Source organism: Sparus aurata, chromosome 15, assembly GCF_900880675.1.
Source record: "Sparus aurata chromosome 15, fSpaAur1.1, whole genome shotgun sequence".
NCBI lineage: Eukaryota > Metazoa > Chordata > Actinopteri > Spariformes > Sparidae > Sparus > Sparus aurata.
This window is the reverse complement of record NC_044201.1, coordinates 29476893-29503100: the sequence shown is the minus strand read 5'-3', so window position 1 is coordinate 29503100 and position 26208 is coordinate 29476893. Positions and strand designations below refer to the sequence as shown.

At 39.7% G+C, this 26208-nt stretch overlaps 3 protein-coding genes across 4 annotated transcripts; all 3 read right to left on the bottom strand.

Moving 5' to 3' along the window:
• Window positions 1-7856: 7856 nt before the first annotated feature.
• On the bottom strand, window positions 7857-9145 carry LOC115596815 (ovarian cancer G-protein coupled receptor 1-like). Its single transcript, XM_030442227.1, has 3 exons — window positions 8972-9145; window positions 8488-8672; window positions 7857-8385 (listed from the first exon to the last, which is right to left on the bottom strand). The coding sequence occupies exons 1-3, from the start codon at window positions 9143-9145 to the stop codon at window positions 7857-7859; spliced, it is 888 nt and encodes a 295-aa protein (XP_030298087.1).
• Window positions 9146-15509: 6364 nt separating this feature from the next.
• LOC115596814 (psychosine receptor-like) lies at window positions 15510-18260 on the bottom strand. The gene is made up of 4 exons (XM_030442226.1): window positions 18214-18260; window positions 16647-16773; window positions 16170-16348; window positions 15510-16064 (listed from the first exon to the last, which is right to left on the bottom strand). The coding sequence occupies exons 1-4, from the start codon at window positions 18258-18260 to the stop codon at window positions 15536-15538; spliced, it is 882 nt and encodes a 293-aa protein (XP_030298086.1). The 3' UTR covers window positions 15510-15535.
• Window positions 18261-19049: 789 nt separating this feature from the next.
• On the bottom strand, window positions 19050-23526 carry LOC115596900 (proteinase-activated receptor 2-like). 2 transcript variants are annotated; one of them, XM_030442360.1, is made up of 5 exons: window positions 23180-23526; window positions 21580-21661; window positions 21161-21353; window positions 20696-20880; window positions 19050-20594 (listed from the first exon to the last, which is right to left on the bottom strand). In XM_030442360.1, the coding sequence occupies exons 3-5, from the start codon at window positions 21350-21352 to the stop codon at window positions 20072-20074; spliced, it is 900 nt and encodes a 299-aa protein (XP_030298220.1). In that variant the 5' UTR covers window position 21353; window positions 21580-21661; window positions 23180-23526; the 3' UTR covers window positions 19050-20071. The 2 variants fall into 2 exon arrangements, with proteins under 2 accessions (XP_030298220.1, XP_030298221.1); XM_030442361.1 differs by lacking the exon at window positions 23180-23526 and having other exon boundaries at window positions 21580-21693.
• Between the last annotated feature and the right edge of the window lie 2682 nt (window positions 23527-26208).

Genomic DNA, 26208 nt, shown 5'->3' with positions numbered 1-26208 from the left:
CTGGTTTGGGTTTACTGATCCAGACTTAAACCTCCTGAACTGCTCATAGACTCGTCAGGGCCGCTCCAATAATTATCATATTTGATATGAATTAATCTTTATTTGTTTTCAGCAATGTAAATGCAAACAATTTGAAATGATTATGAATAAATCACATGAGATGATAATGACATTTTATGGACTAAACAAAAAGTTAAATAATGATTATAATTGACGATTTTGTAAAAATGGTCAAAGTCCTACCTGGATAAATCTTATGACCTAGTCCTGAAGCTAACTTACGTAGATAGGGAGGCACTGATCAATACTGTTATTGATTTTATGCTTCTTATGCCAATCAGCTTTAAAAGTGTCAAATAATCAGCACACCAATCATTTAAGAAGTGTTGAACAAAAGACTTTACCTAAGTTTATTTTCAGTTTCTTGCTGAAAAATGTCAGATATTTGAAAATGAATCCACCAACAATTTCAAGTGTGTTCAAGTACTTTTCTCTTCATAATATAGAGAATCCTGGCTGTCCTCCTCCTCTGCCACATTCATGGTGATATTCTGCCACTCTCAACTATCCATCTGACACAACAACATCCTTCCTTCCACTCCCCCTTGTAGAAAACAGATTGATGGGAATAATTATTATGTCAAACCTCAAAATGCTCTCAGTGTATAATGAAGATGCATTAAGCCCTAAAAAAGGTGCTTTTCCTGGAACAAGTAAATGCTGGATATGTAAAGGGAGTGTGTTAAAATAAAAAAGAAAAACCTTATCAGGCAGGGTGCCCCACCACCACCCTGCATCTCACTAACAATCATACCAACAAACTTTTCCTGTCCTCCTCCTCATCTGTGTCTCCCTCTGCTGTCCATCTCCTACATTAGAAGACTAAAAGTGTACAGAGGAGCTTCAGTTAAAAACAGAAGCTAAGCAAACAGAAGGAAACCTGCAGGCGTCAGGCTGTTTGAAAGTCACACAGCACAAATAAGCCTGGTCCTGATGCAGGTGGCCTGTAGTTGAAGGGTGATTGTGCTTTGGACAACACAGTTGAGTGACCAGCATTACAGAGTTTCCCTCCATTAGAAAGAATCGGACTGCAAATAAATCTCACTGGGCCCTAAACAGAGCAGAGTTTCTGGCTGACAGTCTGGAGATTGTGTCTGCAGTGTATCATGGACAGAGTCCCACCTGGGTGCCTCTCCCACCTCTCTTAAGCCTTCACAAAAGGGCGTCATCACACCGTGATTGGCTGGGAGGGGAATGCCCCGAGCTGCTTTCACTCAGTAGGAGTCAGTCTCCACATCCTGCACACAGGTGATCTGAAGCCACTGCAATCAACCCAGAGTCACACAAAGGCTGTATCCAAATTCAGGGGCAGCATCCTTCAAGGACCCGTCCTTCGCCGCCAGCAAAGGCAGGGTCCTTCAGAGAGACCTGCAGGCAGCGTCAGCCTGTTGTGAAATTGGACGGTCTACCCTTCGCAGCATTTCCTGGTTGCGTCACCAGATGTTCCCGCCCCTACCCGCACCTCACTATTTCTGGTGAGGTAAGGTCCGCGAAAGTGACAAAAAGAGTAAAGTTTGACTGTCAGATCTGTTTGAGCTTCAGGAATTCCTGATTTCCTTTTTAATCCTCCTGCTTGTGGAGGATGAGGAGAAGCGGCTCTGGTTTATTTCCGGCTGAGAGGACCGTGGAGAGGTAAACCTGTTATTGAACCCACAGTAATGTTATCAATGTTATCATTATTAGCTAGCTAACAGTTTGGGGTCATTATCATACCGACACATTATATTAATGCTGACATATAAACTACTGATTGCCACTTATGATTTTATTATGATTTTAAAGGCGTTGTATTTAAAGCGTTTGGTAGATAGGTAGTTTTGTTTGCTGTAATTTATCATGATTATTATTATTATAATTAGAGTATGAAATTATAATTCTTGCCTCTTTCTTAAAACATTCTTAGTGACCTGGCAGCCGTCGATCGAGTCAGAACTGCAGACCCAGTTGATGGAGGATGTGGTGGACAGAGGAGACTGGACCCCCAAACACCCTGAGTACCAACCCAGATGATGTCCCACTGACACCATCCAGCCCAGCAGCACTGCAGGGACTCCTGCTCAGCCTGTTACTGTCTATCATCTGTTACTGTTTTAACATTGTTTTTAATAATAATTGTTTTTGTTAATAGTGAATAATAATCTGTAAATAGTTATTTATGCTGTAATTTTGTGAAATGTAGTTGTAAATGTTAAGACTTTAATAATAAAAGAAAACATTAAATCCCTTGTTGTCCCTGAAAAGTAGCACTTGATGCCTTTTGCTGTTCTAAACTGTACTTAAGTTGTAAATACTGAATGGAATAGACAACATGTAACAATAGAACAATATTTCATTTAATGAATTATATAAAATGAACAATTATGAACAAATAATTTAAAGATAACTCATAAATTAACTAAATAACAGAAATAATGTAAGGATTGTCCTCTGGAGCAGAGAAGAGCCTCTCCATCCTCTCTGCAGCCTCATGTCCTCCTCCTCCTCGAAGCAAGAGAAAAGGTAAACATCAGATCACATTAACACAGGGATGCAAAGATTTACAAAAAGTGACATCAGGACTGACAAATCGGCTATTTATTATTTATTATTATATATTATAGCCTTACTCCCAAATGTTGTTCTGACCTCGGACAGTGATGAAGCTTCTCTGTTTGCTCCCTAAAACACAATGAAATGTGAAACAGACAAAAGAGTTCTAATACAGCAAAAAAATATAATCATCATAAGGATAATAATCATAAACATAGCTCTTTATTCCAACGTTTAACTAGACTTTTCACAGATCACAGCCTGATCTAAATCTGTTCATCTCGGTCCATTTATGTACAAGAAGTAAAATGAGTCTATAACATCTCCGCAGTCACAATACGATATAAGTCAACCTCTGAACGTCTAATGGTTGAAAGTAAAAGTCATCAAGTTGAGCATTACCAACGTATTTTAACTGATATTTTGAGGTTTTAAGGTCCCTTGGAGTTTAATATATCTGGCGTTTGATGCTCAAATGACCAAAAACTGAGTACAGACCCAATACTTACATTTAAATGAGAGATGTGCGCCACTTGAGGTCACCATTATTTATTTATTTATTTATTCTCTTTAGGCGCACAATGAATCTTGGGTAATTTGTAGCCGCGAAGGATAGTAGCGGTTTGTCCTCCAGGAACAGGCAAAAGAAGGAGGCATTTGTGGGGAGCATTTGGAGCACACTTTGAATTGGGACAGGCTTTGCGCGGCTTAGTGACGTAATTGCACTTCAAACAGACTATTTAAGGCATGAGGACGAGGGGAACAGGTGGAAACAATCAGGAATCAGGGATGACGTCAGACTGGGGACACAAGAGGAAAAGCAAGTGACCTGAAACGATAGGGAGGTTAGATTTTCAAAATAAAACAGGAAGTTCACAAGACAAAAAACCAAGACAAGACAAGACCTTACCGCTGTGTGACACTCCCCTCATCTGTCTCCCTGCTTTCTATTTCCTATGTTACCGAACATAAAGCATGAGGACATTCTGGAGTTTCCTGCAGTCGAAGCTTGCATTTGTAAAACCTTGTAAAAACTGTGGCTGCTGAATACCAACAGAATCATTTGGTTGGTTTAAATGTGTCAGTACTTCCTGTCCATCAGAGAATTAATGACTCATGCAGCTTTTCTGTCCATATTTTTAAGTAGATGGGATTCAACCTTTCAGTGTTTCTTCACTGTGGTTGCTCGTGTCCCTGTATTTTCAGCTAACTTGCATAAATGTTGCCTAAAATAATTGACCTTGGCCTTTAACAACACATCTCTTTTTCCTCTGTACAACATGCTATGTAACTGTCATGCTGTAGACAACATGCAGGCCTTCACCTGTAACAGACAGCTACAACAATTTCAAGATCAGCTAAATATGATTTTCATTTTTGCTTGCATATGTACTCTAAACAGTTTCTCTTTGTCTCTTTTTCTCCACCTTTTCTTTTTCGTAAAATACGTTGTTTTGAAAGTATGAAAGCATTACATCCCTCTTTAGGGAACAGGAAAGTTTGAACCCTGAGTTATAAACATCTGTCCTGATGAGGGAAAAGAAGCAACAGTTTTCCCCTGATAGGATGGTTGAGAAGGCTGGTACATTAACAGTGACATCAGCAAATAACTGAACACGTGAACACATGAGACACAAAGCAGTTCTAATGAGGATAATGTCTTTTTCTTTTGTGGATTTTCTTCAGTCAGTAGCTTCACTTGAAGTAAATTATTCATCCCAGCTTTTCAACCACATTCATATTGATCGACATCACAACGTACATCATACATCATGTTGTTTTATTGTTTAGCCTTTAGTGGGAATTTGGTAGGAGGAAAGATTTTACAGCAATAATTGTAACAGTGCTCATTGGAGCACATAGGCCCACCAGAATTATAATGCCAAAAACAGGATCATTTTAAGAGTACATGAAGCCGTCCTGCTCCAGACTTTTGTCAACCAGCAGAGATTTAGTTGAAACTTCATTCATCAGGTTGTAATTTAGAGAACAATTCAAAAGTAAACACACATTTTTGTATAGAGACAGATTTTTAATTGGATTTCCAGAACATGCACAGTTTCATGTTATGTGAGAAGTGATACAAGATGTCATATTTCTTGAAAGCACACAACAGCTGCTCCATCCTAAAAACTAGCATGTCTGCCACAATAACACCAAAAATACAACTTCAAGGTAAGCAAATATTGTGTAGTCTTGTTTCTTATATATATACACAATATAATGAAAAATGAACAGACATTAGTTATCACAATGACCAAAAAAGGAAAAGTTCTACAGACTTGTTAAGATGTTCTCCCTGTGTTAACAAACAGTCAGAATAAAAAGATTCAGGAACAAGACGGTGTGCCGAGTTTAATGAGCTCAGCTAAAAGAATAATCATATTTGATTTACTTTGGTGACAATAGGATAGTATTGATAGACATCAACTTACAACTCCCAATATATATTAGGGGTGTAACAATACATGTATTTGTATGGAGGTTGCGTGTGTTTATTTCCGCCTGCAGCTACATGTGCAGCCCATTTACGTCATGGCTAACGCTAGCGAGAAACCAGAGCTGGAAGACCCTCCCCTGTTGCTAAAGTCTCCTGCTTGGGAACACTTCGGCTTCAGGGTGAAGTATTGCAACAGAGAAAGACTGGTGGATAAAACGAGGGCAGTGTGCCGACATTGTTCAGCTGAGATCGGGTATGTTTCCGGCAACATGACAAACATGCTAACTCACTTGAAACGGCACCACCCGAGTGTGAATATCACTGCTACAAGAAAAAAAAACGACCTTAGTAAAAAAACGCAGCTGACTTCGGCATTTAAGCAGCCTCTGCCCAACAATTCAGATCGAGCCAAAGCTATAACAACTGCCATCAGAGTTTTTATAGCAGCGGATCTAAGACCATACTCAGTTGTTGAAAACGCTGGTTTTAAACACATGCTAAAGGTGATTGAGCCCCGGTATAAAGTACCCACTCGTCCGCACTTCAGTCAGAAAATAATACCAGGCCTTTATGAACAAGCTAAATCTGCTGTTGTCAAAGACTTGTCCAAAGCATGTGCAGTAGCACTAACGACTGATGGATGGACATCAAGAGCTAACAAGAGCTACATAACTGTGACTGCCCATCACATCGCCCCTTAGTGGAACATGTTGAGCCATGTTCTGCAAACTCGGACCATGTATGACCAACACACCAGCGCAAACCTGGCAGAGGGACTTAAAGAGACAGTGTTGGAGTGGAAATTAGAGAAGCCAGGAACAACAATTACAGCCACAACAGACCATGCCAGAAATATGGTCAATGCAGTGAGTGAAGCTGGAATGGGCCCCCAAATCAGGTGTTTTGCACACACTATTCATTTAGCTTCACAGAAAGCAACAGGTCTCAACCAAATATCCAGACTGCTTGGTAAAGTGAGATGGATCGTGTCTTTCTTTCACCATAGCCCAACAGATGTGCACATATTGGAAAGCAAACAGGAGATGCTTAGTGCAGCAAAACACACCCTTATTCAGGACGTCACCACCCGCTGGAACTCAAGTTATGATATGCTTGAGAGGTACCTTGAGCAGCAAGCAGCAGTGTACTCGGCACTGACAGAGAAGGCTCTCAAGAAGAAAGATATCAGCACATTGTCTGACCAGGATGTGAGGATGGGAGAGGAGGTGATTGTGGTCCTTAAGCCACTAAAAACTCTCACAACACTGATAAGCACTGACGCTACACCTTCAGCATCTATGATCCTGCCCCTCAAAACCACAGTTCTCCACTCTATGGAACCAAATGAGGGAGACAGTGCAACAGTGACCCAAATCAAGGCTGCCGTCAGAGAAAACCTGGAGGACAGGTACTCTTCTTGTCAGGAATTTCTCCACAAATGCACAGCGCTTGACCTGAGGTTTAAAACTCTTCCTCATGTGGATGATACCTGTCGTGACAGGAGCTACAACAGCCTCATCACAGAGATTGTGGTGATATAAGAAGAGGAATTGTAATAATTTTGTAATAATAATAATTTAACTATAATTTCATGTGCATCAAATGTCTTTTTCACTGATCATTTTTGTATTTTATTTCACAGAGTGAGGAGGCCACAGGGACTGCAGCAGCCACTTCATCGCCAGAGACAGGACACCCAGAGGCCTCTGAATCACCTCCTCCTGTCAAGAAGTCAGAGATGGCTCAACTGTTTGGTGAGTTTTTCAAGACGCAGGTGGGAAACAAGGATACTTTGCAACTGGTGAAGGAAGAGGTTGCTGCATACAAGGCAGTGAGCTGTATTTCAGTAGATTCTGACCCTCTTCAATGGTGGAAGACCAATGAGCCCATATATCCCCTAACTGCTAAGTTAGCAAAGCGCTACCTCGCCATACCCGCAACCTCTGTCCCTAGCGAGAGGGTATTTTCAACCACTGGGGACATTGTAACTGCCAGCAGATCTGCACTTACTGCAGACAATGTGGACAAGTTAATTTTTCTAGCAAAAAATATGAAGGTCTAAACCAAGGGCTACATGCTGGAACTGTAAGTGCTGCACTTGTGGAAATGTTTTAACAAGTTTAAGGAATTTATTTTTTATAATATTTCATATATTTTTTGTTTGAGAATACTTTATTTATTGGAAAGCTTTTTTATATATATATTTATTTTGTTTATTTGACAATAACTTATTTAACTTATTACCAGGAATTTTTATTTTATCATCACATTTTGTATGAAGTTACAATAAATTGGTGGTTTACTAAAGTTCTGAATAAACAACAATCAAATTTATGCTTTGCATTTTGTTCCCATACGGTACCAAAAATGAACCGAACCGTGACCTCAAAACCGAGACACCCCTAATATATATATATATATATATATATATATATATATATATATATATATATATATATATATATATATATATATATATATATATACACATACACACACACACACACACACACACACATATTATATATAAGAGGCTTGATTGTAGTGAAAATGAAGCATTGCTGTAACTCTGCTGTGGGAGAACTGGCTGCTGGGAAATATATATATATATATATATTTATATATATAAACACAGCAGCAGAGTTACAGCAATGCTTCCTTTTCACTACAGTCAAGCTTCTTATTGGAAATCTCATCAGTAGATGACAGGATCTGTCTCGTCTCTATCTTTTCTAGTTGCCTAAATTTCTCCTTCTTATTTCTCTCCTTTCTCACCTTCCCTCTTTCTCTGCCTACATGAAGCTGACTGAGTGAATGTTGTCATCATTCACACTGTTGAACTGGTGATATCATTGCTGTCCATTCTGCTGCTGTCATTGCTGTCCATTCTGCAGCAACACACATAAGCCAGCAACTTGTCTATGGTCCCTTTCCTCATGAAAACATACAGAAATAAGTCTGCAAGGGGACTCAACTGGACAAACATATAAGTCAGGATGGTGAGGTGGTAGTGATGGTACATCTTAGCCATGAACAAAATGATGGCTGGCAGAAACAGCAGTGTGTAAATAAGCAGCACCAGGACTAAAATTCCAACAATTCTTCGTTTTTCATCAGACGGGACACGACTGGCAGACAGAGCTCTGATGGTCCCACCCAGGAAGAAGATGAACAGTGGGAGAGGAAGGAGGAGGAAAGTCCCCATGATGATGTCTATGATATAATCATCCTGCAGCACCCAAAGTGTGAGGACACACAGGACAGGAGAAAGGATCCAGACCATAACACAGACAACCACAGAGAACTTGATGGTGTGTCTGAAGCGGTACCACAGTGGACAGGCGATGACCAGATACCTGTAAAACAAGATGAACATATGATGAACAACAACTTTATATAGAAATATAATTGTAAGACACAGAAGAAGCTACACACATACTGGTGAGACAGATAGTTACCTTTCCAGGGCGATGCACACCATGAAGCCAATACTGACCATCACACTAATAAGGTAGATAACAACTACAATTTTAGTCATCATCTCATCAAATTCTGTCTCCAGAGGGATCATGCAGCAGAACTGAATGAGGTCTGAAATGAGAAGGTTGATGACGTAGATCGGAACAACATGATCCTTTCTCACCTGCAGGGAAACATTACAATTACAAAACACCCAAACTGAAGACTTTTAAAAATGTTTTTCTTGCAGCTTTTACAAAATGGAGCCAGTAACCTCAACTGTTTAACAGAAGGCTGGAATGGTGCCACGCATGAAAACTGCATGAGTTTACAATCCAATAATCGTCATGTTAATTTTAATAATGAGGTTAATTATTCCTGTACATAAAAATCAGAGCCAGATACGTTGCAAACAGATAAACTGTACAAGAGACACATGACACAGACAGTTATTAAATAAATCAAAAGTCAAAAGTTACGTACCAGAGAACAAACAGCATAGATGGCCATGAGGGTGAAAAGAAGGCCGATAGCAGTAATTATGTATGCCACCACAATCATGGGATCGACAGGAGGCTCATAGGGATCCGAGAAGGTGTTGATGCTGTCATCAAAGGTTTTGTCCTGCGAGGTGTTGTTGATGTGGAAATCGTCCATGCTTCTGAACATGTGATAGAAAAAGTGCAAGTGATTTAAAATGCACCTGATGTCGTTCAGTGACATCATGACAGTAAAACACAATATTAATATACCCACAATCAAATCAAAAACTGCTGAGTCAATTAAGACATATATATATGATATATATTTATACAAATATCAACATAAATCTATAATCCATTTAATGACTGTTTGCAGTTCTTCTCATCCCTATGAGACAAAAAGTAAAGTTATACATTTTACCTTTTCTTGCTGAAAGCCTCCACCTGAATGAGTTCCCTGCACAAATGTCTGTTTTGTCCTCAGCGTACAGTCTGCAGTCAGTCTGTCAAGAGACAACATGCAGCAGGATCCTGTTATTCTACTCCTCCTCTTCTAACGATGGAGACAATTAGTCACTCATGATATGATATGCAATATGCATTTCAACAGTTTATGTTCAAGTGATTGTGGATGCATTATGCTGTTGTGGTTTCCGTATGAAAATTATGGTCACATTGAATCATTAACATATGCATTGTTTCCTACTGAAGTTGCCTGACATATCTGTCTGCCTTCACCACAGCTGAAAGTGTAGAGGAGCTGCTCATCATCACTGGCCATGGAAAGATAATGGCACAGAAAACACAAAATAGCATTTTTCTACATATGAAATATTCCAACACAAGTTAAAAAAATTAAAATAAGGAAAGAAATGTAGCATCCAGTAGATTGAGGCTGTAATTGATCTAATTAATGCTGTAGATCCAAAGTTCTCTCATTCTTCTATGAAAAAGAAACTCAGGCCTCCATGTTTTATCCACCAGGCCCGTCGATTTGCATAAAATCACCTGTTAAACATATTATTCTGATAAAGATATCACATGTTTTCCCTGCTGTAAAGACGTAATTGATATTTGGTTTAACTAAAGAATGGAGATTGATTTTATCCAGACCGTCTTTCAATCATCAGCAACTTGGTATCGTCCACGTCATGACATTGTTCCAACAACTCTGCTGACCCAAGAGCAAACAGTGATCCTGAACCATTTCTGGGATCACTCTCTGTCACATGGCAGTTGGGACTGGGTTTATTGATTATTTTATGTTTTATTGATTATTGTATATTTTATTGATGATTGTATTTTATTGATTATTATATATTTTAAGAGTTTTTGCATGGTTTTATTAACAAGTGTATTTTTAAGTTTTTATTGCATGTTTTTAGAAATGTCCCACTGCCTGTGAACGCACCAGAGTGATCAATGCACTGCACCTGGAGGTTCTGCCCTTGTCCTCAGCAGGAGCCAATCAACGGTGGAGGAACAGGGGTTTTAACCGGAAAGAACACACAAGAAAAGGAGAGAGTGGCGAGGTCAGTGTGTGCAGAGGATGCGGGGACCGGGCAACATGGCAGAGAGAGGAAGGCGAGGTGGAAGGCACCTAGTTCGAGACGGCGACGGAAAACTCCACAGTGTTACGACGCGTCACAACCGCAGCGGCAGAGCCTATTCGCTCTGCCTGGTGTGTGAGTATCCCTTCGAGCCATTAGTAACACTCTGGTGTGTAGGTATCCCTATGTTAGGGCAGTGCGCTACTGGACGACCGTGCTGGCAGTGATTTTGTGTTTTCCAGGTGGCTTCCAGGACGCTGGAATAGCCGAGGCACCAGAGAAATCGGACGCCGCCGCCAGCCTTCTCCTCTGCACCTCATGTGACACAACTTTCCTGGGCCCGTATTCACAAAGAATCTTAAGGCTAAAAGTTGCTCCTAACAGGCGAATTTAGGAGCAACTCCTAAAAATAATGGGCGTGTCAATCGTAACTTTAGGACTCCTAATTTTTGAAAATAAGAGTTATTCACAAAACATTTTGAGCCTAAAAGTAGCACCTAAGTGTGGGAGACCTTAGAAGTAGTCCAGCGGACTCCTAACTCGCCAAGACCTGGTCACAGCCGAATGTTTTGAAGACGCTAAATAACAGGGAATTATTAAAACGATATCAGATGGACCGTGAAGGGATTGAAGTTGTGGATGAGTTGGTGAGGGACGCAATAACACTCCCAACCAACTGAAACAATCCAATAACGCCGCAGTTAAAATGTTTGGCAACACTCCGGTATTTGTCTACGGGGAAAATGCAGCTCTTTGCAAGGGACTAGTATTACCTGGGGACCTCAAGTGATTTAGAAATTATCCCACCACGTCTGTGTTTCGTGCGGCGCATTCGCACAGGATAAGCGAAGATTGTGTTTTAACTCGGATTTACTGACATTATCCCCCGGGTCGATCGAACCGGAGCCCTTACTGGAGCAGCACAACGGTTGGATATGGATATTTTTAATATAATAACTGGTGAGCCTGATGAAAGATGGAAAAATGTTCCTTACCGCATGCTGCCATGCATGTAATCCATCCAATCATCTTTCGAGATTTCGCTCTTCTGATGAGCCTCCTGAATTTACACCCAAAATGCTGTCAAAACTTTCATTTATAATTCCCAACGCAGTCTCCATAATTCTCGACCGGAAAAAAGGTGGAAAAAACAAAAAACGACCCCAAATCACAGAGATGCCGATTCGCACAGGACTCATATTATCACATGAACTCTGTGTTTGGTGAAATATAATAGGTAATTTGCAGTGGAATTTTTACATTACAAATTACAGATTCGCACGAGATTAAGACCACAGACGACCTCCGCAATTATTACAAATTACTGGAGGTCCCCACGTTATACTAGTCCCGTGTGAATAGGGCTTTTGTCAATCGGAAAAAGTTGCATTCCATCAACACGCAAATTGTATTTGACACACGTTACAATATACTGGACATTGTTGCACAAATGGCCCGATTCCCGAATTTTAATGGCAGAGTTGTTTGACGCAGCTTTTCGAGCAAATGCCGCTTTTATTGACAATTCACGCTTTTCATCGCAATCTTCTAATTTGTAATTTTTGTCCTAAGTGTTTTGTGTTTTTATTTTTTTTTTTGGGGGGGGGGGGGCACTGAATTCTCCTCATAAATACATTTCTTTATCCAGTATCTATTCATAGGCTTTGTCATGGGCTTGTAGGCAACTTCCTTATTTTCACTTCATGCATTGCGTAGCCTAAATGACTTTTCAATGGGCTGCCCTGTCACTCAACAGCCAATCACCGTTGTCACCGCCTCTAAGTGCGTCCTTATAAAATGACATCATCCGTAGCAACAGAGAGTTACTTCTAGTTTAGGAGTTCACTGTTTTCATAACTAAAAGTAGGTCTCAGCAGCTTTGTGAATTACTTTTAAGAAACGACTCCTACAAAAAAACTTTTAGTCCGATTTAGGAGTACTCCTAACGTTAAGATAAAAGTCTTTGTGAATACGGGCCCTGGTCTGACGATCTTTTAAGACTTTGTCTTTTAAGAAACTGACTGGTACTCCTCACGCAGAGAGTTTTTATCATTGTATTGTTGACCTTTGTAAAATAATTGCTTGTAATAAATGGTTGTGTGCACCGGCATCTACCTCTTTGCCCTCTGTTCATGAAACGTCACCGGCAGCGTGCTCTCCCCCGATATCACTCAGAACCTCCTTTACACTCTCACTGGATCCCACTGAGTGTGCTGTTCTGACCCATGTAAATGCAAACAATTTAACATGACAATAAAAACATCACTGGAGATGATAATGACATTTTATAGACCAAACAAAAACACAAATTATGATTATAATTGATGGATTCATAAAAACGATCAAAGTCCTACCTGGATGAATTTTATGACCTAGTCCTGAAGCTAACTTAGACAGGGAAGCACTGATGAACACTGTTACTGATTTTATGCTTCTTTTGCCAATTAACTTACAACTTGTTAAATAATCAACACATCAATCATTTAAGAAATGTTGAGGTGTACATTCAGCTCTAATAAAAGAAAAGAATGTACTTTATGATTTTTTTTCTGAAAAATGTCAGGTATTTGAAATTATATCCGCCAACAATTTCAAGTGTGTTCAAGTACTTTTCTCTTCATAATATAGAGAATCCTGGCTCTCCTCCTCCTCTGCCACATTCATGGTGATATTCTGCCACTCTCAACTATCCATCTGACACAACAACATCCTTCCTTCCACTCCCACTTTTAGAAAACAGATTGATGGGAATAATTATCCTGTTAAACCTCAAAATGCTCTCAGTGTTTAATGAAGATGCATTAAGCCTTAAAAAAAGGTTTAGTTCCTGCAACAAGTAAATGCTGGATATGTAAAGGGAGTGTGTTAAAAGAAAAAAGAAAAACCTTATCAGGCAGGGTGTCCCACCACCACCCTGCATCTCACCAACAATCATGCAGACAAACTTTTCCTGTCCTCCTCCTCATCTGTGTCTCCCTCTGCTGTCCATCTCCTACATTAGAAGACTAAAGGAGTACAGAGGAGCTTCAGTTAAAAACAGAAGCTAAGCAAACAGAAGAAAACCTGCAGGCATCAGGCTGTTTGAAAGTCACACTTGCACATATAAGCCTGGTCCTGATGCATAAATACTGAGAAAGGATCATGTTGTTCCGATCTACGTCATCAACCTTCTCATTTCAGACCTCATTCAGTTCTGCTGCATGATCCTTCTGGAGACAGAATTTGATGAGATGATGACTGAAATTGTAGTTGTTATCTACCTTATTAGTGTGATGGTCAGTGTTTGCTTCATGGTGTCTAACTGTTGTAGTGAAGGTGGGTCTAGGAAAAGGCCAGTAAAGTTCCCATAGCATCAGGTAAGAAAACTGATCGCCGTCGTTGTTGATTTTCCTCAAACATTAATGGAATTTCAATTTCCTCCACTTCTTCGCAGATGAAGAAGGCAAACACCGCAAGCTCAGCCAGGTCACGTCACGTCTACGGGAAGAGAGAGTGTCCGACTTCATAGCAGCGTTAGTATCCCCGCCCCTGCCGTCGCCAGCAGATCTCGCTGATGCAGTCAGGCAGCAGGAGGTCAACTTGAACGCGCCCATTAGGAGTCAGTCTCCGCGTCCTGCACACAGGTGATATGAAGCCGCTGCAATCAACCCAGAGTCACACAAAGGCTGATGGCTTTTTCTTGTGTGGATTGTCTTCAGTCACACACAGATGTTGCCTGAAATCTGGATTTACAGAAATATCAGTTAAGTTTCAGGTGTTGAATTCAACTCAAGATAATTGATTTCAAATAATAATGTCACCACAATGCATGGATGAAGACATAAATTCTTAAACTGGAATATACATTATGAAACAGCATACATTTTTTGAAAAACACATGCTGAAGACAGCTGATTAAGATTAGCAGGTGTTTCAGTGATCTCCTGCAGCAGCCTCCTGCTTTTCTGCATCAGCTTCTTAAAGTGTGTAAGTGTATGTAAAACAAATAGAGTTACACTCCACAATCTAACTCAAATACAGAACTTTAGATAAAAACATCTGCCAAATAGATAAATATGACTGTGACTGTGAGCGAAAAGATGTTTAAAGAAACAGTCCAACAGCTTTAGTTAAAAAAAAAGGGAAACATACAAGTGACGTTGCTAATTTACATTAAGAACTATGTGATTTATCTGCTGTGAATATCCTTGTGGCATTTGTCATTTATAATCAAAATTATCATGCAAAAACTAGGATAATTTTAAGAGTACATGAAGCCTCCCTGCTAAGAGTTTGACTTTTTGTCCAGAGGTTTGTCAACCAGCAGAGATTTAGTTGAAACTTCATTCATCAGGTTTTAATATAGAGAACAAGTCAAAAGTAAACACACATTTTTGTACAGAGACAGATTTTTAATTAGATATGCAGAACATGCACAGTTTCATATATTACATGGGCAGTGATACATGATGTCATCTTTGAAAGCACACAACAGCTGCTCCATCCTAAAAACTAGCATGTCTACCACAAAAACACCAAAAATACAACTTCAAGGTAAACAAATAGTGTGTATTCTTGTTTCTTATATATGCACAACAATATAATGAAATTGGAAAATACATTAGTTATCACAATGACCGATAAAGGAAAAGTTCTACAGACTTGTTCAGATGTTCTCCCTGTGTTAACAAACAGTCAGAATAAAAAGATTCAGGAACAAGACGGTGTGGTGAGTTTAATGAGCTCAGCTAATAGAATAATCATATCTGATTTACTTTGGTGATTATAGGAGAGTAATGATAGACATCAACTTACAACTCAAAAAATTATTTACATTTGTTGGAGCCATCACAGTGAACCAGAACAAGCTCAACATAACATTTCCCAGCAGCCAGTTCTCCCACAGCAGAGTTACAGCAACGCTTCCTTTTATGTACAGATAGGTGTCTTATTGGAAATCACATCAGTAGACAACATAATTTCCCTCACTCCTTTCTCTGCCTACATGAAGCTGACTGAGTGAATGTTGTCATCATTCACACTGATGAACTGGTGATATCATTGCTGTCCATTCTGCTGCTGTCATTGCTGTCCATTCTGCAGCAACACACAGAGGCCAGAAGCTTGTCTATGGTCCCTTTCCTCATGAAAACATACAGAAATAAGTCTGCAAGGGGACTCAACTGGAGAAACACATAAGCCAGGTTGGTGACGCGGTAGTGACGATACATCTCTACCATACACAAAAGGATGGCCGGCAGAAACAGCAGTGTGTAAATAAGCAGCACCAGGACCAAAATTCCAAGAATTCTTCGTTTTTCATCAGAGGGGACACGACTGGCAGACAGAGCTCTGATGGTCCCACCCAGGAAGAAGATGAACAGTTGGAGAGGAAGGAGGAGGAAAGTCCCCATGATGATGTTTGTGATATAACGATCCTGCGGCACCCAAAGTGTGAGGACACACAGGACAGAAGAAAGGATCCAGACCATAACACAGAGAACCACAGAGAACTTGATGGTGTGTCTGAAGCGGTACCACAGTGGACAGGCGATGACCAGATACCTGTAATACAAGATGAACATACTGTGTTCAAGAGGCTTCACATTAAGAAATATAAAAGTAAGACACAGAAGAAGCTACACACATACTGGTGAGACAGATAGTTACCTTTCCAGGGCGATGCACACCATGAAGCCAACACTGGCTGTCAGACCACTGAAGTAGGTAATAACTACAATTCCAAACACAAAATTTTCTGTCATCAGTAGAACTAGGCAGCAGTACTGAATGAGGTCTGAAATGAGAAGGTTGATGACGTAGATCGGAACAACATGATCCTTTCTCACCTGCAGGGAAACATCATAATTACAAAATGCCCAAACTGAAGACTTTTAAAAATGTTTTTCTTGCAGCTTTTACAAAATGGAGCCAGTAACCTCAACAGAAGGCTGGAATGGTGCCACGCATGCAAACTGCATGAGTTTACAATCCAATAACCATCATGTTAATTTTAATAATGAGGTTAACTATTCCTGTACATTAAGATCAGAGCAAGATCTGTCACAAACAGACAAACTGTACAACAGACACATGACACAGACAGTTATTAAATAAATCAAAAGTCAAAAGTCAAAAGTTACATACCAGAGAATAAAGAGCACAGATGGACATGAGGGTTAAAAGAAGGCCGATAGCAGTTATTATGTATGTCACCACATTCAAGGGATCGACTTTTCTAGGAGGCTCATAGGGATCCGAAAAGGTGATGTTGCTGTAATCGTAGTCATGATAAAAGCTTTAGTCCTGCGAGGTGTTGTTGGTGTGGAAATCTTCCATTCTTCAGAACATGTGATAGAAAAAAAGCAAGTGATTTAAAATCCACCTGATGTTGTTCAGCGACACCGTTACAGTAAAACACAATATAAATATACCCACAATCAATTCAAAAACTGCTGAGTCAGTTAACTTTTATATATTAATATAACTTTTAATCTAAAATCATTTAATGACTGCAGTTCTTCTCATACCTATGAGACACAAAGTAAAGTTATACGTTTTACCTTTTCTTGCTGAAAGCCTCCACCTGAATGAGTTCCCTGCACAAATGTCTGTTTTGTCCTCAGCGTACAGTCTGCAGTCAGTCTGTCAAGAGACAACATGCAGCAGGATCCTGTTATTCTACTCCTCCTCTTTTAAGGATGGAGACAATTAGTCAAACATGATATGATATCCAATATGCATTTCCACAATTTGTATGAAAGTGATTGTGGAAACATTATGTTGTTGTGGTTTCCATATGAAAATTATGGTCAAATTGAATTATTACCATATTCATTGTTTCCTACTTAGTATCCTGACATGTCTGTCTGCCTTCACCACAGCTGAAAGTGTAGAGGAGCTGCTCATCATCACTGGCCATGGAAAGATGATGGCATACAAAACACAAAATAGCATTTTCCTACATTTAAAATATTCCAACACAAGGTGAAAAAATAAAATAAATAAAGTAAAAGATAGAAACGTGGTGTCCAGTGGATTGAGGCTGTATTTGATCTAATTAATGCTGAAGATCCAAAGTTCTCTCATTCTTCTATGAAACAGAAACTCAGGTCTCCATTTTTTATCCATCAGGCCCGTCGACAGCTCAGTGCACTTCTGTTCCACTATATTTTGGATACCCAACTTGGTCAAAACGCATTAAAATCACCTGTTAAACATCTTTTTCTGCTTAAGATATCACATGCTTTTCCTGCTGTAAAGACGTAATTGATATTTGTTTCAACTAAATAATGGAGATTGATTTCATCCAGACCGTCTTTTAATCATCAGCAACTTGGTATCGTCCACGTTATGACATTGTTCCAACAACTCTGCTGACCCAAGAGCAAACAGTGATCCTGAACCATTTCTGGGATCACTCTCACTGGATCCCACTGAGTGTGTGTTCTGACCATGGACAGGCTCACACTGCAGGAGTTTCTGGCTGATTTAAATCATGTTTCATCTCTCCTGAACAATGAGAGGAGAAATCTGGTGTAATTGAAGGGTGATTGTGCTTTGGACAACCTAGTCGAATGACCAGCATTACAGAGTTTCCCTCCATTAGAAAGAATAGGACTGCAAATAAATCTCACTGGGCCCTAAACAGAACAGAGTTTCTGGCTGACAGTCTGGAGATTGTGTCTGCAGTGTATCATGGACAGAGTCCCACCTGGGTGCCTCTCCCACCTCTCTTAAGTCGTCACAAAAGGGCGTCATCACACCGTGATTGGCTGGGAGGGGAATGCCCCGAGCTACTTTCACTCAGTAGGAGTCAGTCTCCACATCCTGCACACAGGTGATCTGAAGTCACTGCAATCAACCCAGAGTCACACAAAGGATGATGGCTCTTTATTTTGTGGATTGTCTTCAGTCACACACAGATGTTGCCTGAAATCTGGTTTTGCAGAAATATCAGTTAAGTTTCAGTTGTTGAAATCAACTCAAGATAAAACAGTCCAACATTTTGTGACGTGTGTGCTTGACGTTGCTGAGTCTCAGTTCATAATCAGAGTTGGTTAAGAAAAGGGAAACATACAATTGACTTTGCTAATTTAAATTAAGAACTATGTGTCTTATCTGTTGTGAATGTCCTTGGGGTATTGTCATTTACAACCAAAATTATTTTACAAAAACTAGGATCATTTTAAGAGTACATGAAGCCTCCCTGCTAAGAGTTTGACTTTTTGTCCAGAGGTTTGTCAACGAGCAGAGATTTAGTTGAAACTTCATTCATCAGGTTTTAATTTAGAGAACAAGTCAAAAGTAAACACACATTTTTGTATAGAGAGATTTTTAATTACCGTATTGACCCGAATATAGGACAAAGTTTTTTTCGATGAAAATTATGTGAAAAAGTGGGGTCGTCTTATTATCGGGGTCTAACCGTTGACACATGCTGATAGTTGTCTGGGTCGCTACATGACCGCAATGGCAGAGGGCGCCAGCTTATTGTAGAGACGTCACTGACACTGTGGCTGGGTTATCTGTCAATCACAGCGGAGAAGAAGTGACAGGAAATGAAAAATGGAGAGACGCGGCGACTTTACGGAGCAAAGTGGATCAAGTGTGGCAAGTTAACAGACATCTGAGGCGGAGCTATGATGCTAATTTTAAGATAATGGTGGTCAATGAAGCGGAGGCGCCAAAAAACTTTCAGCCAGCCAAGAAATATGGAGTTACGGAGTGTAACGTCCGAAGATGGCGGGTCCAAAAAGACTGTCTGTGAACGCTAACAGTAAGAGAAAAGCTTATCGCGGTCCTCTAAGCGGCTGCTTCCAAGAGACTGACAGGAGGGTATGTGAGTTTGTTATTGAGAAACGAATTTTGGCTATCAGAGTCTTTTTCTGAAGATTAGTCTTGAAAAGAGTGGTCGTCTTATAATCAGGGTCGTCCTATATTTGGGTCAAACGGTAGATATCCAGAACATGCACAGTTTCATATATGACATGGGCAGTGATACATGATGTCATCTTTTTTGAAAGCACACAACAGCTGCTCCATCCTAAAAACTAGCATGTCTACCACAAAAACACCAAGAATACAACTTCAAGGTAAACAAATATTGTGTAGGCTTGTTTCTTATTTATACAACAATATAATGAAAACGTAAAAGACATTAGTTATCACAATGACCAATAAAGGAAAAGTTCTACAGTCTTGTTCAGATGTTCTCACTGTGTTAACAAACAGTCAGAATAAAAAGATTCAGGAACAAGACGGTGTGGTGAGTTTAATGAGCTCAGCTAATAGAATAATCATATCTGATTTACTTTGGTGATTATAGGATAGTAATGATAGACATCAACAACTCTAAAAGGTTATTTAAATTTGTTGGAGCCATCACAGTGAACCAGAACATGTTCACCAAAACATTTCCCAGCAGCCAGTTCTCCCACAGCAGAGTTACTGCAACGCTTCCTTTTATCTACAGTTACGCGGCCTATTGGAAATCTCATCAGTAGATGACAGACTCTACCTCGCTTCTTTCTCTGCCTACATGAAAGCGACTGTAAAGATGTTGTCATCATTCATGCTGTTGAACTGCTGATATCATTGCTGTCCATTCTGCTGCTGTCATTGCTGTCCATTCTGCAGCAACACACAGAGGCCAGAAGCTTGTCTATGGTTCCTTTCCTCATGAAAACATACAGAAATAAGTCTGCAAGGGGACTCAACTGGACAAACACAAGAGTCAGGTTTAGGAGGTGGGGAATGTACATATCTGCCATGAACCAAATGATGGCTGGCAGAAACAGCAGTGTGTAAATAAGCAGCACCAGGACCAAAATTCCCACAATTCTTCGTTTTTCATCAGAGGGGACACGACTGGCAGACAGAGCTCTGATGGTCCCACCCAGGAAGAAGATGAGCAGTGGGAGAGGAAGGAGGAGGAAAGTCCCTACAATGATTTGTGTGATAAAAACATCCTGCAGCACCCAAAGTGTGAGGACACCACCAGGAAAAAGGATCCAGATCATAACACAGAGAACCACAGAGAACTTGATGGTGTGTCTGAAGCGGTACCACAGTGGACAGGCGATGACCAGATACCTGTAAAACAAGATGGACATACTGTGTTCAAGAGGCTTCACATTTATATAGAAATGAGACACAGAAGAAGCTACACACATGCTGGTGAGACAGATAGTTACCTTTCCAGGGAGATGCACACCATGAAGCCAACCCTGACATTCAGACTACTACAGTAGATATAAAATACAAATAAAAGCATCATATGATCACTTCCTGTCATCAGAAGGATCAGGCAGCAGTACTGAATGAGGTCTGAAATGAGAAGGTTGATGACGTAGATCGGAACAACATGATCCTTTCTCACCTGCAGGGAAACATTACAATTACAAAATACCCAAACTTGAAGACTTAGTTCTTTCTAAATTTTGCCATTAACCTCAACTGTTTAACAGAAGGCTGGAATGGTGCCACGCATGCAAACTGCATGAGTTTACAATCCAATAAACATCATGTTACTTTTAATAATGATGTAAATTATTCCTGTACATTAAGATCAGAGCAAGATCTGTCACAAACAGACAAACTGTACAACAGACACATGACACAGACAGTTATTAAATAAATCTCAGTCAAAAGTAACGTACCAGAGAACAAACAGCACAGATGGCCATGAGAGTTAAAGGAAGGCCGATAGCAGTTATTATGCATGACACCACAAACATGGGATGGACTTCTCCATGAGGCTCATAGAGAGTCAAATAAGTGATGTTGCTGGAATCGTGGTGATAATAAAAGCTTTTGTCCTGCGACGTGTTGTTGATGTGGAAATCTTCCATTCTTCAGAACATGTGATAGAAAAAGAGCAAGTGATTTAAAATCCACCTGATGTTGTTCAGTGACATCAGGAGAGTAAAACACAATATTAATATACCAACAATCAAATCAAAACTGCTGTCTCAATTAAGTTTCATATATTAAGATAAATATTAATCTAAAATCATTTAATGACTGTTTGCAGTTCTTCTCATCCCTATGAGACAAAAAGTAAAGTTATATATTTTACCTTTTCTTGCTGAAAGCCTCCACCTGAATGAGTTCCCTGCACAAATGTCTGTTTTGTCCTCAGCGTACAGTCTGCAGTCAGTCTGTCAAGAGACAACATGCAGCAGGATCCTGTTATTCTACTCCTCCTCTTCTAAGGAAGGGAGACAGTTAGTCACTCATGATATGATCTGCGATGTGCATTTGCAATTCAACAGTTTCTGCCCAAGTGCTTGTGGATGCATTACACTGTTGTGACAAATAATAAAGAAGGTCTTTGCGAAAATAAATGTAGCGTCCAGTGGATTGAGGCTGTATTTGACCTAATTAATGCTGTAGATCCAATGTTCTCTCCTTGTTCTAAGAAACAGAAACTCAGTAAACTCATCAAAATGCCTTCAGTGTAATATGAAGATTCATTAAGTACAAAAACAAGGCGCATTTCCTGGAACAAGTAAAAGCTGAATGTGTAAAGGGAGTGTGTTAAGAAAAGAAAAAAGAAAAAGTAATCAAGCAGGGTGCCCCACCACCACCCTGCATCTCACACACAAGCATGCCAACGCCCTTTTCCTGTCCTCTTCCTCATCTGTGTCTCCCCCTGCTGTCCATCTCCTACATTAGAAGACTAAAGGTGTACAGAGGAGCTTCGGTTTCGAGAGGTTCAATAAAAAATAAAAGCTAAGCAAACAGAAGAAAACCTGCAGGCGTCAGGCTGTTTGAAAGTCACACTTGCACAAATAAGCCTGGTCCTGATGCAGGTGGCCTGTAGGTGAAGGGTGATTAATGCTGGTCACACAACTTGGTTGTCCAAAGCACAATCAGTTTCGCTCCATTAGAAATTAGAATCGGGCTGCAAATAAATCTCAATGGGCCCAAACAGAGCAGAGGTTCTGGCTGCCAGCCTGGAACAGTTGCAAACGTCTGTCTTGATGAGGGAAAGAAACAAAAGCATTCCCCTGATAGGATGGTTGAGAAGGATGTTACATTAACAGTGACGTCAGCAAGTAAATGATGAAACACACAGGACAGAAGCCAGTTCTAATGAGGCTAATGTCAGTAGCTTCACTTATACTGAATTATTCATCCCAGCTAATCAACCACTTTCATATTGATCCACATTACAGCCATGCTTGTACATCGTGCTTATGTTTTATTGTTGAGCTTTAAGTGAAAATGTAATGGGAGGAAAGACGATACAGCAATGATAATAACTAGAATTGCACTCAGTGGAGTGCATTTCTCTGCCAATGCTCAACTGTCTGCTTTAATTCAATCAAGTCTTATCCAACATCATATCAATGAAGTTACTGTAACTAAAATTCAGCTCCACCACGCCACTCTCTCTCGCTAACATGCCACCTGGCTCTATCTAATTAAACCACCTGTGTCTCTCTGATTCAATCCCCTGTGCAGATGTATAGTTGAGTCTAACCATTTCTCTCATGTTCATCACAACATCACACTAGAAAATACACCTACATTAAAAAACAAAAAGAAAACAAACACATTGATAAAAACACATCATAAACAGAGTTTACAAGAGATGAATGCATGAAAGTTCTAACACAAAAGAAATGAAAAGGTAAAATCAAACTCAGAGTGTCAGAACAGAATGTGCGTACCAGAGAGTGAACAGCATAGATGCCCACGAAGGTCCGAGGAAGGCTGACGGCAACTATCACACATGTCAGCACACACACACGATGGAGGAGGTGACGTTGCAGGAATCATAGCTGTCGTCCTGCGAGGTGTTGTCGATGTAGAAATCTCCCATTCACCTTGTTCAGTGATTTCACTAAAGTAAAACACAGTCGTTATTCCTTGTCTACCCACAAAGATATCAAAAACGTATATTCATATATTAATGCAAATCAATTGCAGTTCCCTGATGTTTTGTCCTCTGCAGCGAAACAGTCTGCAGCCAATATATGAAGAGACAACGTGCAGCAGAATCCTGTTATTCTACTCCTCCTCTCTAAGGAAGTGAGGAAAAGACATTAGTCAGGCATGATTGTGCATCACTCTTTCAACGGTTCCTGTTAAAGTGCTTCTGGGTGCACATGATTCTGTTGTTGCTGGTAAATGATTAACACACTGTTCATGGTTCTATACTAAAGTAGAGGTGGTTTAGGCTGGGGGCTGGCCAACTGGTCATAGCAAAAATGATGGCACAGAAAATATTTATAAATGTATATAAAAAAAAAAAAAATCACTTTAAATATTCCAAACCATTTAAAATAGTGCGTGTTGTTTTTTTTTGGTTTTTTTAGGAAAATGAGTTGGAGAGTGAGGCTGCATGCTATCTAATCTTTAACACTGTAGATGTAGTGATCTCTTATTATGTTGCAACAGAACATCAGGTAGTAATATAAATGGTAAAAAGTAATATTATATTTCTTCTTGTCATTATTTACAACAACATCACCAGTGAAAAGCTCAGAAACTCTTTTTTAAATCAAGACTGAAGACTTTCTGTTTGACACTGCTTTTCATTGAAGCAATGTTAAAGCTTTTAACTGCACTGTGATTTTTTATTTTCTAGTCTTGTATCTTAACCTTTTCTATTTTAGCCTACTTACCTTGATCTTAACTTCTTTTAATGTCTTGTTTCTTGACGTATTATTTTTTTTTTAATCATTGTTGTATCCACATTTTTGTCTTTTAATGTTATTTTCATGATCTTGTAAAGAACTTTGAGTTGCCTTGTGCGTAAATTGTGCCATACACATATATTTTGATGTATTTATTTTTTCTTTATTGAACATACCACAGACATACAAAAGCTCGTAGAGGAAAAACATAAGCAACATAATACAATAGTGCAATCTCCCAGAAGAAAAAACACAAATAAAAAAACAAAACAGAAAAAGGGGGAACCTTACAAAGTATACATGCTAAAAATACATATTTTCCAATCACTTGGAGAGACCATGAAAATACAAACAGAAAAAAGGAGGCAAGACCATGAAATAAAGGAAAGTGATGTTAAAACTAATTTAAAATAATTTACAAACCAAATAAAGGAGGGCTTACTTCTCTCCCATTTGCTACAGTGAATGTGATATTTACCCATGAGAAAGATACTATGCAGATATACTTGCCTTGAAAAAGCTGGTGGAAACACAGGGAGAACAGGGAGGGAGACACACCAAGACGCCAACAAGCTATGAGTTTATACGGAGGAATGACGGACACGGAGAACATCACAGAAGACATCACTAAACAAACTGACGCACTAATGACTGGGCGAGGAACAGGCGGAGTGAGGAGGGACACAGCAGGAAACGAAAAAAGCTAGACAAGACACAAGAGGGCAATATTTTCAAAATAAAAGAGGAAACAGTAGAACATAAACTGGGATCATGACAAAATGAGGTTAAAAGATGTATGTTAAACGCTCCTAAAAAATGAAACTTGTTATACTTGTGATAGTAATAAATATGATCATAACTCAGCAGATTCTGAGACATCCAGGGTTGATGTAGGTGAGTCAAATCAAGAGGGATTGCTGCTATGTGCCTGTGGCAATAAATATTTCATCAGGTGAAATAAAACACAAGTGCAGGAATCTGTTCCTTCAGACATGTCTAGGGAACACCATCAAGCCACAGTTACTTGGAGATCAAGGTCAATTGTGTGACACCAACATCAGACTGTTTGTATCTTTCTTGTGAATGCACTTAATATTTTCACATGTAATTTAAATTAGTCTGGGAAACAATGACTCAATACATGAGACCCTCATAAAAATGGAACAGGACGTCAGTTTTGAAATGAATGCATTGCTCATGAGAAGTGATTTTCCAATTTAATGGAAAAACAAATTAGTAACAAATTTAAGAGTACTCCCACAGGCTGATTGAGCAGGTCTGTGTGAGTGGATGATTGCAGGGAGCTGCAGAGACCCCGCACGCAGACAGCCAGACAGGTAGGTAGGAAGACAGGTAGGTAGGTAGGTAGGTAGGTAGGCAGGCAGGCAGGCAGGCAGGTAGGTAGGTAGGTAGGTAGGTAGGTAGGGCCCTCTGGTGGATCTGGAAGACAGCACAGGAGTTAGTACTACGAATTGAGATCTCTTTCTACCAGTGAGATATTTTGCATTGTGACCTGGTGTCACAGCAAAACAGTGATATGTCCATTGACAAGGTTGAAAAGGCCTTTTTCTTTTCCATCTTCCTGCTGTTCCTTGTTAATTGTTGTCAATACAGTTTGATAAACAGCATTAAGCTGCTCTGACCATATTTAAGCAACAAGACATATAAATACTGTCAGGATGATCCGACACAGACACAGAAATCTGGTTTATAGAATTATCAGTTAAGTTTTAGGGTGGCAAATTAAACTCCAGATAATTTATTTCAATGAATAATCTTACCTCAATGCATGGATACATACATTAATGCTTAAACTCTAATGTGCAGTACGTACAGCATTAAAAAAAAAAAAAAAACACATGTTGAAACAGCTGATCTGTAGATTAACAGGTGTTTCAGTGATCTCCTGCAGCAGCCTCCTGTGTAAGTGTATGTAAAATCCACAATGTAACTCAAATACAGTAATTTAGTAAAAAGTATCTGCCAAATAGATAAATATGACTGCATCTGTGAGCTAAAAGATATTTAAAGAAACAGTCCAACATTTTGTGACGTGTGTG

Excerpts from the sequence above, each read along its gene's own strand:
- LOC115596900 (XM_030442360.1), bottom strand. The coding sequence starts at position 21,352 with ATGGAAGATTTCCACATCAACAACACGTCGCAGGACAAAAGCTTTTAT. Across the intron at positions 20,881-21,160 it reads TCTGTGCTGTTTGTTCTCTG|GTGAGAAAGGATCATGTTGT; the intron begins GTACGTTACTTT and ends GTTTCCCTGCAG. Across the intron at positions 20,595-20,695 it reads GTGTGCATCTCCCTGGAAAG|GTATCTGGTCATCGCCTGTC; the intron begins GTAACTATCTGT and ends CTTGTTTTACAG.
- LOC115596815 (XM_030442227.1), bottom strand. The coding sequence starts at position 9,145 with ATGGACGATTTCCACATCAACAACACCTCGCAGGACAAAACCTTTGAT. Across the intron at positions 8,673-8,971 it reads TCTATGCTGTTTGTTCTCTG|GTGAGAAAGGATCATGTTGT; the intron begins GTACGTAACTTT and ends GTTTCCCTGCAG. Across the intron at positions 8,386-8,487 it reads GTGTGCATCGCCCTGGAAAG|GTATCTGGTCATCGCCTGTC; the intron begins GTAACTATCTGT and ends CTTGTTTTACAG.
- LOC115596814 (XM_030442226.1), bottom strand. The coding sequence starts at position 18,260 with ATGACGCCCTTTTGTGACGACTTAAGAGAGGTGGGAGAGGCACCCAG. Across the intron at positions 16,349-16,646 it reads TCTGTGCTCTTTATTCTCTG|GTGAGAAAGGATCATGTTGT; the intron begins GTATGTAACTTT and ends GTTTCCCTGCAG. Across the intron at positions 16,065-16,169 it reads GTGTGCATCGCCCTGGAAAG|GTATCTGGTCATCGCCTGTC; the intron begins GTAACTATCTGT and ends CTTGTATTACAG.